This window comes from Seriola lalandi, unplaced genomic scaffold, assembly GCF_002814215.2.
Source record: "Seriola lalandi dorsalis isolate HSWRI2012SDOR001 ecotype SW California unplaced genomic scaffold, Sedor1 jcf7180002054570, whole genome shotgun sequence".
Lineage (NCBI taxonomy): Eukaryota > Metazoa > Chordata > Actinopteri > Carangiformes > Carangidae > Seriola > Seriola lalandi.
Genome location: NW_019525123.1, coordinates 4,170,369 through 4,182,938, shown reverse-complemented (window position 1 = coordinate 4,182,938; position 12,570 = coordinate 4,170,369). Strand labels below are relative to the sequence as shown.

Sequence of the window (12,570 nt, the reverse complement as noted above, 5' to 3'; positions counted from 1 at the left end):
AATCAGACATACTCACATACACGTAAATATCTGTCTGCATGATCAGGCACAGAGGATTGTGTGTTCTGCTAACCTTGAGACACTTCAATGTTTTTAAAGAGCTTGAGGGGGTTGCTTGCTCTCCCAAATCTGAGGTTTGTTAACACATAAACATACAAAGTGTGTCATATACAGCATATATATATATATATATATATATATATATACAGTATACACTGTTGCTCATAAAGTTGGAATAAAATATTTTTTACCTCTTTCCATGAAATGATTGTGACAATGTGATTTATTTCATTTCACCTGGGTAATTGGGAAACATTATGTAATCATAGCACCTGTTCAAAAGGGATTACTGATGCATTTAAATAGGATTAAACAGAGGATTGTTCCAACTTTATGGGCAACAGTGTATATATATATGTATGTATATATATGTATAGAGAGAGAGAATATATATATATATATATATATATATATATATATATTCTCTGTATCATGCTCCCTCTGTACAATTATACAATATTGAAAACAAAATAAAAACCATGTTCTCTTTTCCTTTTAGACATATAAAGTTATGGCACATCTGACTCATGAAGACTTTCATAGCAAAAATCAGTATTTACAGCCTATCATTATGTCATTTGATTTGAATATCAAATAAGGCATCACTTTATTGTAAACTGATTTGGACATAATGACTCTCTCTCTCTCTCTCTCTCTCTTTTTCTGTTTTTTGGCCACTGGCCAAGTCAGATGTAGGTTGGCCTTCATTACTTGGTGCTGAAGTATGAAGCGAGTTGGGTTTGTGTGTGTGTCAGTGCATGTTTTTTCTTCTCTTCTATTATATTTTGTTACCAAGGATATCTATTACCTTATCTTCTTGTTTTCACTATCCACATAATATACTGTATATAATCAAAAACAGGGTAAAGTGAGAAGAAATGATCATACTGGATTATTTTGTTATGGCCTATGCTACTTTATGTATCTATCTAAATAGACAATGTTTTGCTTTGAGTTTTGTGTAGTCTGTGGTGCTCCAATATTTTGTTACCTATAGGTCACAACCATATTTACAGACGTGAAACCTTGTCTCTCAGTAATTAATAACTTGAGTTTGCTGACATCACCTGCTGTGGAAAAACGAGTGCATAACAGTCCCACTGTGTACCCATTATTATACCTTCATCTACCCCCAGCTGAGTGCTCTACTCTCCTGTGGCTCCTCCATCTCTATGATATCACCCTGCTGCTGTGTGGGTGACAGTCAGTGTTAGCCACCTTAGAGATATACTTATCTGTGAGAAGTTTCACTGTCTGGTCAAGCCGCAAACACAGTCACAAAAGAAATGGATGATAAATTATAATTCCTCATCTCCAGTTTTAGAATTAGTTAAAAGATATCTAATGAAGTTAGAATTCAGGTTGTAAGTAATCATCTTTTTTTTAGATGTAAACACCTCATGCATCTGGCTTCAATTCACTGTTTCATTAATTTAACCCATGCACTTATGTATAACCCCGGTGTGTGTAGATTTTGAGTCACTGTAATGCATGGTGGGCCCTAAAAGCTTTATAACATTGAAATTACAAAAAGAATATGTGCTCATGCAACAAAAGTGTCAGTGGAAATATCGGGTCCAGAAAGATCCAGGGGCTCCAGTTCTAGAGCCAAAGATACACACACACACACACACACACACACACACACACACACACACACACGTATATATAACTGAACCATCATTATTAAAGTAGGAAATGTTTCACAGGTTTTACAAACATATGGTATGAAATTTGCTCATATAATCGACATTGTGGTGTTTATAATGCCCCTTACAATATGCAGTCCAAACCAATGCCCTTGATCTATGACACTAATGTAAAGTAAAGTTATGTTGTGTTCCAGTTTGTGTTCCAGTTTCCACCAGCAGTTCCAGTGTTGCTCAGCGAAATGTTCAGTAGGATAAAGCTGCCACGAAGGCAACAATTAGCTGGTTGTAAAAAGGAAATTGCCTTATATTGCCTGGCAATAAACTGTTGTTTTGGAGGATTAAAGTGAATAACCAGAGTCAATTAAATTGCAGAAATTCAAAATTGTAGAAAACTCAGTATTACAAATTCTAACACAAAACACTGTGAGCACCCTGGAAAGCAATTAACAGTAAAGAAAAAAAAATGAACATGCCATTATACTTGCCTTTATACTCAAAAATACTGCCTCATCCATTTTTGTTTTGTTTCGTGTTGTATGATGTGTAAACAGTTGTATTATAAAGTAAAATTAACACTGTGAGTTGTGTTAGTGGGCCCCATTTAGCCCTGACAGAATGGAAGGAAATGATTAATACATAGTGAAAAGACTGGCAGTTGATTTAGGATGAGAACTCTTCAGTTCCAAGATGTCTCACAAGTTCACTTTAGGTCTGAGGCCAGGTACAGCAACACAGCTGGTGGAAAATTTGTAGTTCATTCAAGGACTCCTTAGGAGAGCAGATGCCTGCTCATATAAAGACTTGATCCCCTCCTCATATGTCCAAAGTAAAATATCACCACAATGCACATGCTGCTGCATTGTAATATACCGTCCTGTATATCGGTAATACTGTATGCATATTCTGTGGTGTGCATATGTAGTCATGTGAGAGTAAAGCACACTGTAAATAGCACATTAGCAACACCATCACTTACGGAGCCAATTGCATTAGCTTAACCTGGGCTCAGAAGAAAAATCTAAATCCCAGGACAGATAATCATGAACTGATTGGAGCCCTTCTGTGAACATGTGAGATGTAAATGGCGAGATTTATTCTGGGTCCCCAAACCATTACATATTCAAGCCTCTTTCAAACGACTATACTTAGCAAGAGTACAGCACTCCAAAATGGTTAGATATTAAAGTTTTGAGGCAGATTCAATGGGCCAACAAAAACAGGACTGTGTTGCTGTTGTACTTCCTCTTTGTTACATGCTTGTTTTCATTTGAGTTGATATTATTAGTCTGTCAAGCTTTGGTTGCTCCTATCATGAAGGAAAAAGTGCTCTTTGTGGTAACAGTATCACAGCTGCAATCGGCTCTATCAATTTTTCTAAGCACGCTACGACAGGAAGGCTCCATGTAATGTTATCTTTCTCTGCATCTTGACCAGCGTTCAGCCTTAACCCTGCACACTACACATGCAGTCACTACAGTAATCCTGGCATGCTGCATGAGCAAAGCATTTCTGTACCTTAACTCTATGTTTGTAGCCCTTATAAGCCGTCATAAGCAGAATGATCATTGGGTTGGCAAGCAAGGGCAAGCAAAAATGTTTGTTGGACATAATAGTACCTTATCCTAATAGCCACGTTAAGTAGCCTATTCTCTACTATTGAGAAGCTCTCTTGCACACATTACTTGTACATGGAAACACTGTGGCACAGACTCTCTGACCTTAGTGTCACCAAAAGAGTTTTAAATACTGTATGTCTTTGACCATAAGCATGAGTTTTTTTAATTAAGAAATTACTGGATTGTGAAAGCCCAACCCTCTAATACACTTCTCTAATATGAGCCTTCTCAATAGATCCTATATATCCCTGCATCCCACATGTACCTCATGAGCACAACATGGCCTTGCAGCTGGTAGGTTTAGACAAGCTCCTGTATTCCTTCCCTCATTCAGTCGTTCATTTATTCCCCCCAAAACCACAAACGTCCATAACACTCCAACACACCACGGTTTCTTCGGTGGCATACCTGGAGCAGGAGTGCTGTACAAAGATCGTCTATGAGTCTCTTCTTGACACAAGCACTTAACTGTTAGGTTTGTGTATGTGTGTGATGATGAATTGAATGTGTGACCAAAATCAAGCGTTTATGTCTGTTTTAAGGATTTTGCTTGCTTCTACGACTATTTTCCTGGAAATGTTGTTTTTCTCCTCTTCATAGCAAAGGCCTAATGTACTGATCATTAATAGCTTGATTGAAAAGTCCACATTATTGCTTAATCAGTTAATGAAGCCTAGGACAGGAGTTAAGGACAACACTTGAATGCAGTGACAGACAAAGCTTTTGCAGCCAGCTGAATATGAGAAATTCAATACTCCACAATTGTTAATTAACTAATTTTAATTAGCCTGCAATGGCCCTCAATTAAGTTATTTTTGTGATGTTCATGTGTGTAAAAACAATGCCTGGACAAATCAACCTCATTCACTGTTACCATATTCCACAAATGCTATTAAAACACAGACAAAATCAGTCATAATATTAAATAGAGACACAAAAAACATTACATAGAATTTAACAATCTATATGTTTAAGAAAATAAGGTCCTTTTCCGACGAATGAGACAAAACAATTAGATGTGACAGCAGTATTACTACATGATAAAAGTCCAAGTCATCTTGCAGAAGAACTAAAGTCTGTCCTCTTTCGGACAAGCACACACATAACCTCACTGTAAAAGTGAGGCGGAGTGGTGAACCCACTGAGGAGGTGTCTTAAAATGCTGCTCTTCCAATGGCTGCAGGATAGTGGCTCCAAGAAACACCAGAATGTGTTGAAATCAGTGGAAAACTCCACCAACTTCTCTTGAAATACAAAGTAATTAATTTTTTTTTCACAAGGAGTCTGAGTAATTAATTTTACATCTGCTCATGTGTGTCACAGGGAGATTATGAGATCATTGTTCCATTAAGAAGATAATGAGGCTTAAGAGAAAAGTGCTGTAGAGGTGATTGCTTGATTGACAAGTGCCTAACACAGGCAGCTATAGTGGTTTTTCCTTGCTTATCCCACCTCATCTTTAAGATGGTGGTGAATGTGAGAAGAATTCTTGGTTTAAAATGTCTCTTGAGGAAAGTATGGGTGGTGTCAATGGCATTAAATCCATGTCTCTAGCACATTAGTACATCAGATACAGTGTAGTAACAGGCATTTTCTCTTTTGATTTATTTCTCTCTTCTTTCATAGTTCTTATTCAGCTCTTATGTTACTCTGGCAAAGTTTGATGAATCAGGAGGAGTTGAGTCCACATCGTCCCAATGGATGAAGTCCAGAGGTTTAATCAACCCTTGCTGAAACTCTCTGTAACATATAGTATGCTGTTAGAGATCTATGACATTTTTTTACAGTGCAATCTGTAAGCACCAACTGAAAAACTAATGCAAAATTTCCCACATCTCACTGTTAACAGAAAAAATCATTATAGTTAATAAGGTTACTATCAGATAACTAATACAAAATAATAGATACTGATACAAACAGCCAAGTCTACCAATTAATTCTAAATGAATTAAATCATGTAAGAAAAAATGTTTCAACAATTTCCTAAGAAATGCTGTCAGCAAAATAAAGTGCAACTATAGTGAGAACAGTAACAGTCGCTCACTGATAAAATCCATGTTCTGCAACTTCACAATACATCATGAATCATGTTTTCCTTTATCCTTACCCTGAAATCTATTACATAGCAGCTACAAAGAGGAATACTAAAAGGGAGCCTTTCTGTCCACTCTCTCCTCTCATGTCTCTTTCGCACTGTTCTGCTACATTCACCGTGTCCCTGGAGATGTGATGTTATGAGCAAAGCTTGAAGAAACAGTTCAGGTTGTGCAACAGGGTCCCACCCTGGAAATGAGATTGCTAAACCACTAACATCTTTGCAATGGCATCATGTTTCTTTGGAGCTTCAACATCCTACAACAATGGAGCATACAGCTGTACAGTAAAACCATTGTACTAATGCATGCAGCTAAAAATAAGGTTAGTTACATAGACATTTGAGGATAGGCTTACAAATGCTTTGTAACAGAAATCAAGTAGTTTGGTTTGGCACAACACAGTTTGTAGATATTGATTTTGAATTTTAAATCTATGCTTGAAGCAAGAGACACGTGCCCAGGTGGAGAAGGATGTTCTGAAAAAAGCCAAAACAACATTGTACAAGTGAGGATCCACAGTATTTGTTCTTTTTTTTCTGTTTTACTACATTTATTACATTATATACTGTTTGTTTTGCTTCTTTTGCCAACTGTCTATAAGTCAGTCAACAAATAAAATTGTGTTCAAAACACAAGTAAAATTAAATTGATTCCTTAATTTCTGTCATATAATGTTACAATGTCAGATGTTCATGTTTATATTAATCATGGCCAAAGTTTCAAATAATCAGGTAAACCTATATAAAAGTAATCCCTGTGAGACAAAAGCTCAGGTGTCAGACTGCTCTGAACACTAAGTTTCCAATGGGTTTTTCTTCTTTGGTAGAACAGATTACTTTATATGTTCATTCTGAGCTTATCAATGAGCGTAATAGGTCCCTTTATACAAAATCCCCACCAAAACTCCTAATATTGAGTCAGGTTTGTATTCACAGCAGTAAGCAGTGTTCAGCCTTGCAAACTCAATCACAACAGTGACTCGGCTACTGGAAAGCACCAGCTCAGGAGCAGGGACTTTTTTGGGGAAAAGAAACCATAGCCCTTGAGCCAAAACTGGAAGTTCCTGATTCCTAAAAAAACATTTCTGGAAAAGCTACTGCAGTAAAAAAAAAGGGCAAAAAGGGTCCAAATCTCTAATTCTCTAAAAGTCTTAAAAGTCTCTAATTTTGTTTGGCAAATTAATTTTATTGTGTTTAAAACTTCTTGGAAAATCAGAGGAGTGCAGTTTAAAATTCAAAGTTTCCATTTAACTTTGTAAGTAAGGTTGGGTCATCCACATCTTCATGTATGAACTCTGAATGATAGCTTATGGTTATATGGTGTTATTTCATAAACAAATTACATTATTAGTAGAAAATGATTTGTGTGTGTGTGTGTGTGTGTGTGTGTGTGTGTGTGTGTGTGTGTGTGTGTGTGTGTATCCGCCACCCCTAAAACTTACAGCCAAATGTGAATTCCCACTGATCCTGTTTCCTGTCCTGCCTGATGGGATACTCAAAAAATAACATAGCTTACAAGTCTGTGTGTGTGTGTGTGTGTGTGTCAGGGTAAACATCATGTTGTCCCCCTGTGACCTACCACAGATTATGTTCTCACACTGACACATGCAATAGTGTCCTTTTAAAAATGTGTAAATGCAAAAAGTTCAGATAGACTGTGAGACTGACTATGTATAGTGCACGTGTGTGTTTGTGCCTCTGAGATTTTTTCACCCTGACTATTGTAATAAACCTGTCTAAGTGTGCATTTGTACTTACCCATTTACAATATTGCATGGGGGAGTGAACAAAACACAGAAGGTTTTAGGCCTTTAGCGTCAGCTGAAAATCATGCTTTTATGCCCCAAGAGCTTATGTCTGTCTTTACCTCTCCTCTTTTTCATCTCCTGGATGAAATGAATACACTTAGGCCAAATGCAGTGACGTTGCAAGCTGATAGGTTGTGTGCACGATAAGTGAACTTTGGCTAACCCAGACATAAGGGAACAGGCAATAAAAATCATACGTACACTCCACCTGACAGTCTGTGTAAGGCAGCTTTGTGCCTCTCTTGCTGCTCATTAAAAGATTCTAACCTTACTCAATGTAGCAGCCTCGTTCAGCTGGACAGTGATGAATAATAACCCACTGTGCCTGATGCTAACAATTAATTGAACCAATTTCTAGGTAATGAAACAACAGCTGTGCTTGAAGGAGCATTAGTAGACCCATTTATTAATTGAACACTGTCATGTTATTTTACTTCTATTCTTTCCTTCCTGTCTTCCATTGCTTTCCGTCTCTCTTTCCCTCACTTCCTGCTGATGTAGAAGTTGGAAACCTGAATCATGCCGTTCTGCTTGTTGCTGTCGGGCAAAGACATCAGTGCATCAGGGCAACAACTCTACTCAGCAGCATAACTATTTTCAGTGAACAGTGAATATCACTAACATCATCTAAGTCCAGCTAAGCTCTTAAACTGTCTGTGCTTTTGAGCCTACTTCTTTGACAGGCAGAAATGCTGGGCCTAGCTAAAGCAGTGTTCAGCACACCTAGTCATGTTCAGCAGCACAGTCTATACTGGATAAAGTCTAATGTGCTAAAACGTTAAGCTAATCAAATCCTCAGTTATGTGTTTGCTACCTTAAGTGACTAAATCGGGAATATTTGAGAAATTAAGGAACAAAATATCCAGTTCATATCAATATCCAACTGTACTTTTTGGAGTTTTTATCAAACCAGGTTTGACCGAGTCAAGTTGCCTGAATAATACTTAGATAGATTAAATATCAACTGACCCCGATGACTGAACATCTTGATACACAAAAGAGTCAATTAAGAACTTTTTATGAGATTCGACAGCAGCTTTATCCAAGGGGAACATATTGAAATGAGAAAAATAATTAGGCTGTTTGAAAATAGAGAACTTGGAAGCAAATCAATTGATGAAACAATTTGCCCCTTTCTGCTTATTGCAAGCCAGACAACTATACTTCTGAAGAGAATACATACACACACACACGCACACGTAAATGACACTTACACTTGTGGCTGCAAGCTGCGGAGGAAGTTGTCAATGTGGTCCTGCGGTATGTCCCCGTCCAGATGAGCGAGGTAAGTGTAAAGTTTGACAAAGATGTTGAATGGGATCCTTGCAGCACCACCCTCCTCATCCTCTGTCAGGATCTCACAGGCAAACTTCAAGGAACTCATGAGGGTCTGAGAGAGTGTATATATAGACACAGAAAATGTGACAGTGGGACTTACTCAAAAAACAGACAGAAAAATACAAAAACATGCATTCAACATTCAAGGATGATCACATCCCACAAGCACACACTACAAATACACTTACATACACACACTAACTCACAGATTGTTAAAAAGAAAACCCTAATCAATATAGAACAGGACTGCCCTCATGTGGTTAAAGCACTCAAGGACCCAATTTACAGTAGTGTGATTTCCAAACTACGGACACTGAGCTTGTAATGTTGCTCATTCTGAGCTGCATTTGCTTTTGCAGTGTAAGTCATCATCCACAAAGTTCTCCATGCGTAAAGATATTCTCTTTGATCTGACTCCGCTGCTCTATCTGCATCATCTGAGCAAAATCCTTCGCTTAATAGCATTGCAAAGATTCATGTAGACAGAGAAAGATTTCTGGAGTCTGGGAACCCTAATGGAGAAATCTAGATCATAGATCTGGATCTAGTCAAAAAATTTGAAAGTGTGAGATTAGCGAATATTGCACTGCTTGTGGATGTCCAGGTGTGCTTAGCCTCACATTAGGTTTTAAGGCTCAAAAGACATGGTATAACATGGTATTTGCATTTATATCTGGCCTTATATAACATCTCACCGCTCCCAGAGCACTGCAGCCCAAGGCAAAAAACTCCATCCAGTCAATTTCTGAGCTGAAACTACCCAGTGACAGCAGGTTCTCCAGCTGATCCATTGGTAGACACAGACCTTTCCATTTCTTCTGTAGTTCCTCCTTGCTGCATGTTTGCCAAGAGGACAGCTATGATTGGGTACAGTAAGTAAGGGTTAGGAGAGTTGAGGAGAAAAAAATCAGGTCATCTAATTTATCAGATGACGAAATAAAAAGCAATATTGGTTCTGGGGAATCTGGCAGCTGTGGATACTTATGATCTGTTTATCAGCAAGCTTTCCTATACTTATGGTAAACCTTTATATATGGGAAGCTATGTAATTAAGACACAGCAGGGATAAATATGAAAGAAGAAGAGTTCTCTCCCATTCAAAGCTGGTAGATTTCTGAGGTTTTTTAAAATATCTATAGTAAACACAGATTAAAATGTTACAAAAAATAACTCTGTAATATTAATATTACTGGGACACAAGACAGAAAAAGAGCGGCATCCAAGTTAAGACTGTGTTGACCTCTAAGAAAATATTACTTGTCAGTAGATGCCAATAGATGCCCCAGGTGATTAAAAAATAGGTTTACAATAATATGAAGCTTTAGCAATCCATATGGGGAAACAGGATCACTGAAATATACAGATACAGGAAAAAAACAATATGTGAAAACAAAAGTGGATATTAAAGGTAATACACTAATAATTACATTCAGAGAAGCATATAAGGTAATAAATTACAAGGTGTATCCTGTACAGGACAAGCAATTTAAAAACAGTAAAGCACACTGGAAAATAAGCAGTACATTAAATATATTACTTTTCTTCCAGCAGCAGCAACATGAAGAAAAATATTATGTCATATTATGTATGATCAGTTCTATGAGGTGTGGTCTTGCTCCAGAGAAAATACCTGTTTGTGAAGAGTCTTAAGTAGACCTGGTGTCAGCCCAGTGCCTGTCTTCTGGGTGGCAACATTCATCTCCAACCTGTCCTTGACAGGCAAACACTCTCCTTTAGACAATGCATTGAAGTATCTGGGAGAGGGCAAACACACATTATTAGCACACATATTATTTCACCCTGTTTGTCAGTCATCTCACCTGTTTCCTAAGTATGACAATAAAACACAATGTAAATTGGAAGTTGGTATTAGTCCAATTTAACGGACTAATGGGTAGCATCAATTAAGTCATCATGTGTTGTTGTTTTCTTTGTCTGAAGTTTATTTATATTTTCGAAAATGCAAGGGCATATTGTGGCTTATCTTCCTTCACAGTTTAAATAACATTTTCAGTGAATTTAGGTGTTACTTTAATAGCACATAAACATCTTGTAACCCAGGAGATTGCCTTTGTTTCACCATATGGCTCACTTTATTGTCCTTTGGTGTAAACACTACCAAGCTACAATAGCCAACAAAATAGCAGAGAATATGACAGTCCTTAGGGGTACAAAAAAATCTTGGAATATTTAAATTTCATCCGCTACTTTTAAAGTGCCTTTTCTTTGTTGGAGAAAGTCAGATAGTTTAAACGCTGAAGTAACATGGAAGCTCGTGGGATCCAATTATAGCAAGTCAATGCAAAAATGAAAGATGCACAGGTGAAAAGGGCCTGTCTTATTGCACAGTGATGCTGCCTGGAGAAACTGTTTATGGTACTGTTTAAGAAATCAAGATTGGAATAAAACACAATCACGTCTCTTCTATCTGAACCACTGCTGACAGACATTAAGACTTACGCCGCAGACCAAAGCAGCAAATCCACGGGCTGTGTTCGGATGGCTGCCTTGGTGAAGTTTTTGAGGATGTCAGGCAGCTCAGGAGGTATGCTGATTTGTTGGGCACAGTACATTGTGTCCAGGACAGACATGGCTGCAATATAAAACACTGCAATATAGTACATTGAGATCTAGCCAATATCAGGTCTAAGAGAAACAAAAAAAAGAAAAAAAAAAGTGGTAGCTCCCTGGCCACTTACATCTACCCACACTTACAATAACAACCCCATTAACATAGAAATTCAATTATGGTTCTTTGGAGGTTGCTATCCGATGTTGCTATTATACTGAGGGGGTTTGAGAAGAATAGGTAAACACCATGAAAGCATGTTTCAAGCTCAAAAAGCTACAGATATGTATATTTCCTGGTAGCAAGTTGTTTCTGCAAGATATAAGGAGCTATGCTGGAGAAGATCTCATTCATAAGGAAACGGGATACTTATCATCATTTTACATATTTCCTTGAATGAGAAATACAGCAAGAAAGCAAAACGATATTATAATGTCTCTGGCTCTGGCATTAGCCACCCGACTAGCGGTGTGTTTATAATAACAATTGCTGTCTGTGAAGGTTCTCAGTCATCCAAATTATGGTTGTCCAGGAAAAAGTTGAACTGGACAACTGGACTTGGTTGTAGAAGTCCAGTTGCCCTCGATTAAACTTTTCTTGGAGTAACAGTTCCTAAATCTTCTCCATAAACAGTGACTAAAGAAACAAATTTTAAGACACCATGTTAGCTTAGAGTCGCTAGGTTAGTTACCTACAGTAGCTACGCTTACGAGCAGAGATGTTTTAAAATCGGGTCAGACCAAGAAAGTATTTCTGTGCTGACACAGTATTTCTATTGTTTTTACTTATGGAAACCACAACAAACAATTTTGTCTGAATCTCTGAATTTATATACCTAACTTTCCTTAACTTTAACTGAGCTATTGTGGTCATAGTGCTACTCGAACTAAGTTGGCAAATATTGGCATAGAATCAAAAGGCATTTCTATGACTGTTAAAATAGCTTGCGCATTAAACACTGTAACGTTACCTGCACTGTTGAATAATGAATGTGAACGAAAAATCGCAGAAAGGTGGAATTAAATATGTGTGACTAGCTCAAATATAGACCATTTGTGCCTGGCACCTGAAATGTGTTTGTGTATCATCGTCGCATAGCAACAGCGCTCTTCTTTGGTTTTTAAAGGTGCCTGAAACACATTACCGCCCCCTTCTATTTCGGAAATTGGATGAAGGCTAATTAACTTTTCCGAATTTTGACTGTTTACTCATCGAACATTAATTTAAAAAAATGTTTGGTGCGCCATACCGCTCAGGACAAAGGGACATTATTATGTCTATTATGTTTTTGTCTCCTCCCGTCTTAATTATTGTACTGTGTGCAACCCTAAGTGATCAAGGTCTGCCACTACTACTCAACACTCATCATTATTAATACTATCATCATTAGCAACAATAATACACCTAAGAATATCTATATTATTATTATAAA

General features: G+C 37.5%; 1 protein-coding gene across 2 annotated transcripts; it reads right to left on the bottom strand.

The window, feature by feature from the left end:
- Positions 1-4,090: 4,090 nt before the first annotated feature.
- On the bottom strand, positions 4,091-12,194 carry ropn1l (rhophilin associated tail protein 1-like). 2 transcript variants are annotated; one of them, XM_023417022.2, is made up of 6 exons: positions 12,109-12,194; positions 11,030-11,162; positions 10,200-10,323; positions 9,265-9,426; positions 8,446-8,621; positions 4,091-5,068 (listed from the first exon to the last, which is right to left on the bottom strand). In XM_023417022.2, exons 2-6 carry the CDS (start codon positions 11,158-11,160, stop codon positions 4,969-4,971), a joined length of 693 nt encoding a protein of 230 aa, XP_023272790.1. In that variant the 5' UTR covers positions 11,161-11,162; positions 12,109-12,194; the 3' UTR covers positions 4,091-4,968. The 2 variants fall into 2 exon arrangements, with proteins under 2 accessions (XP_023272790.1, XP_023272791.1); XM_023417023.2 differs by lacking the exon at positions 4,091-5,068 and adding an exon at positions 7,714-7,768.
- Between the last annotated feature and the right edge of the window lie 376 nt (positions 12,195-12,570).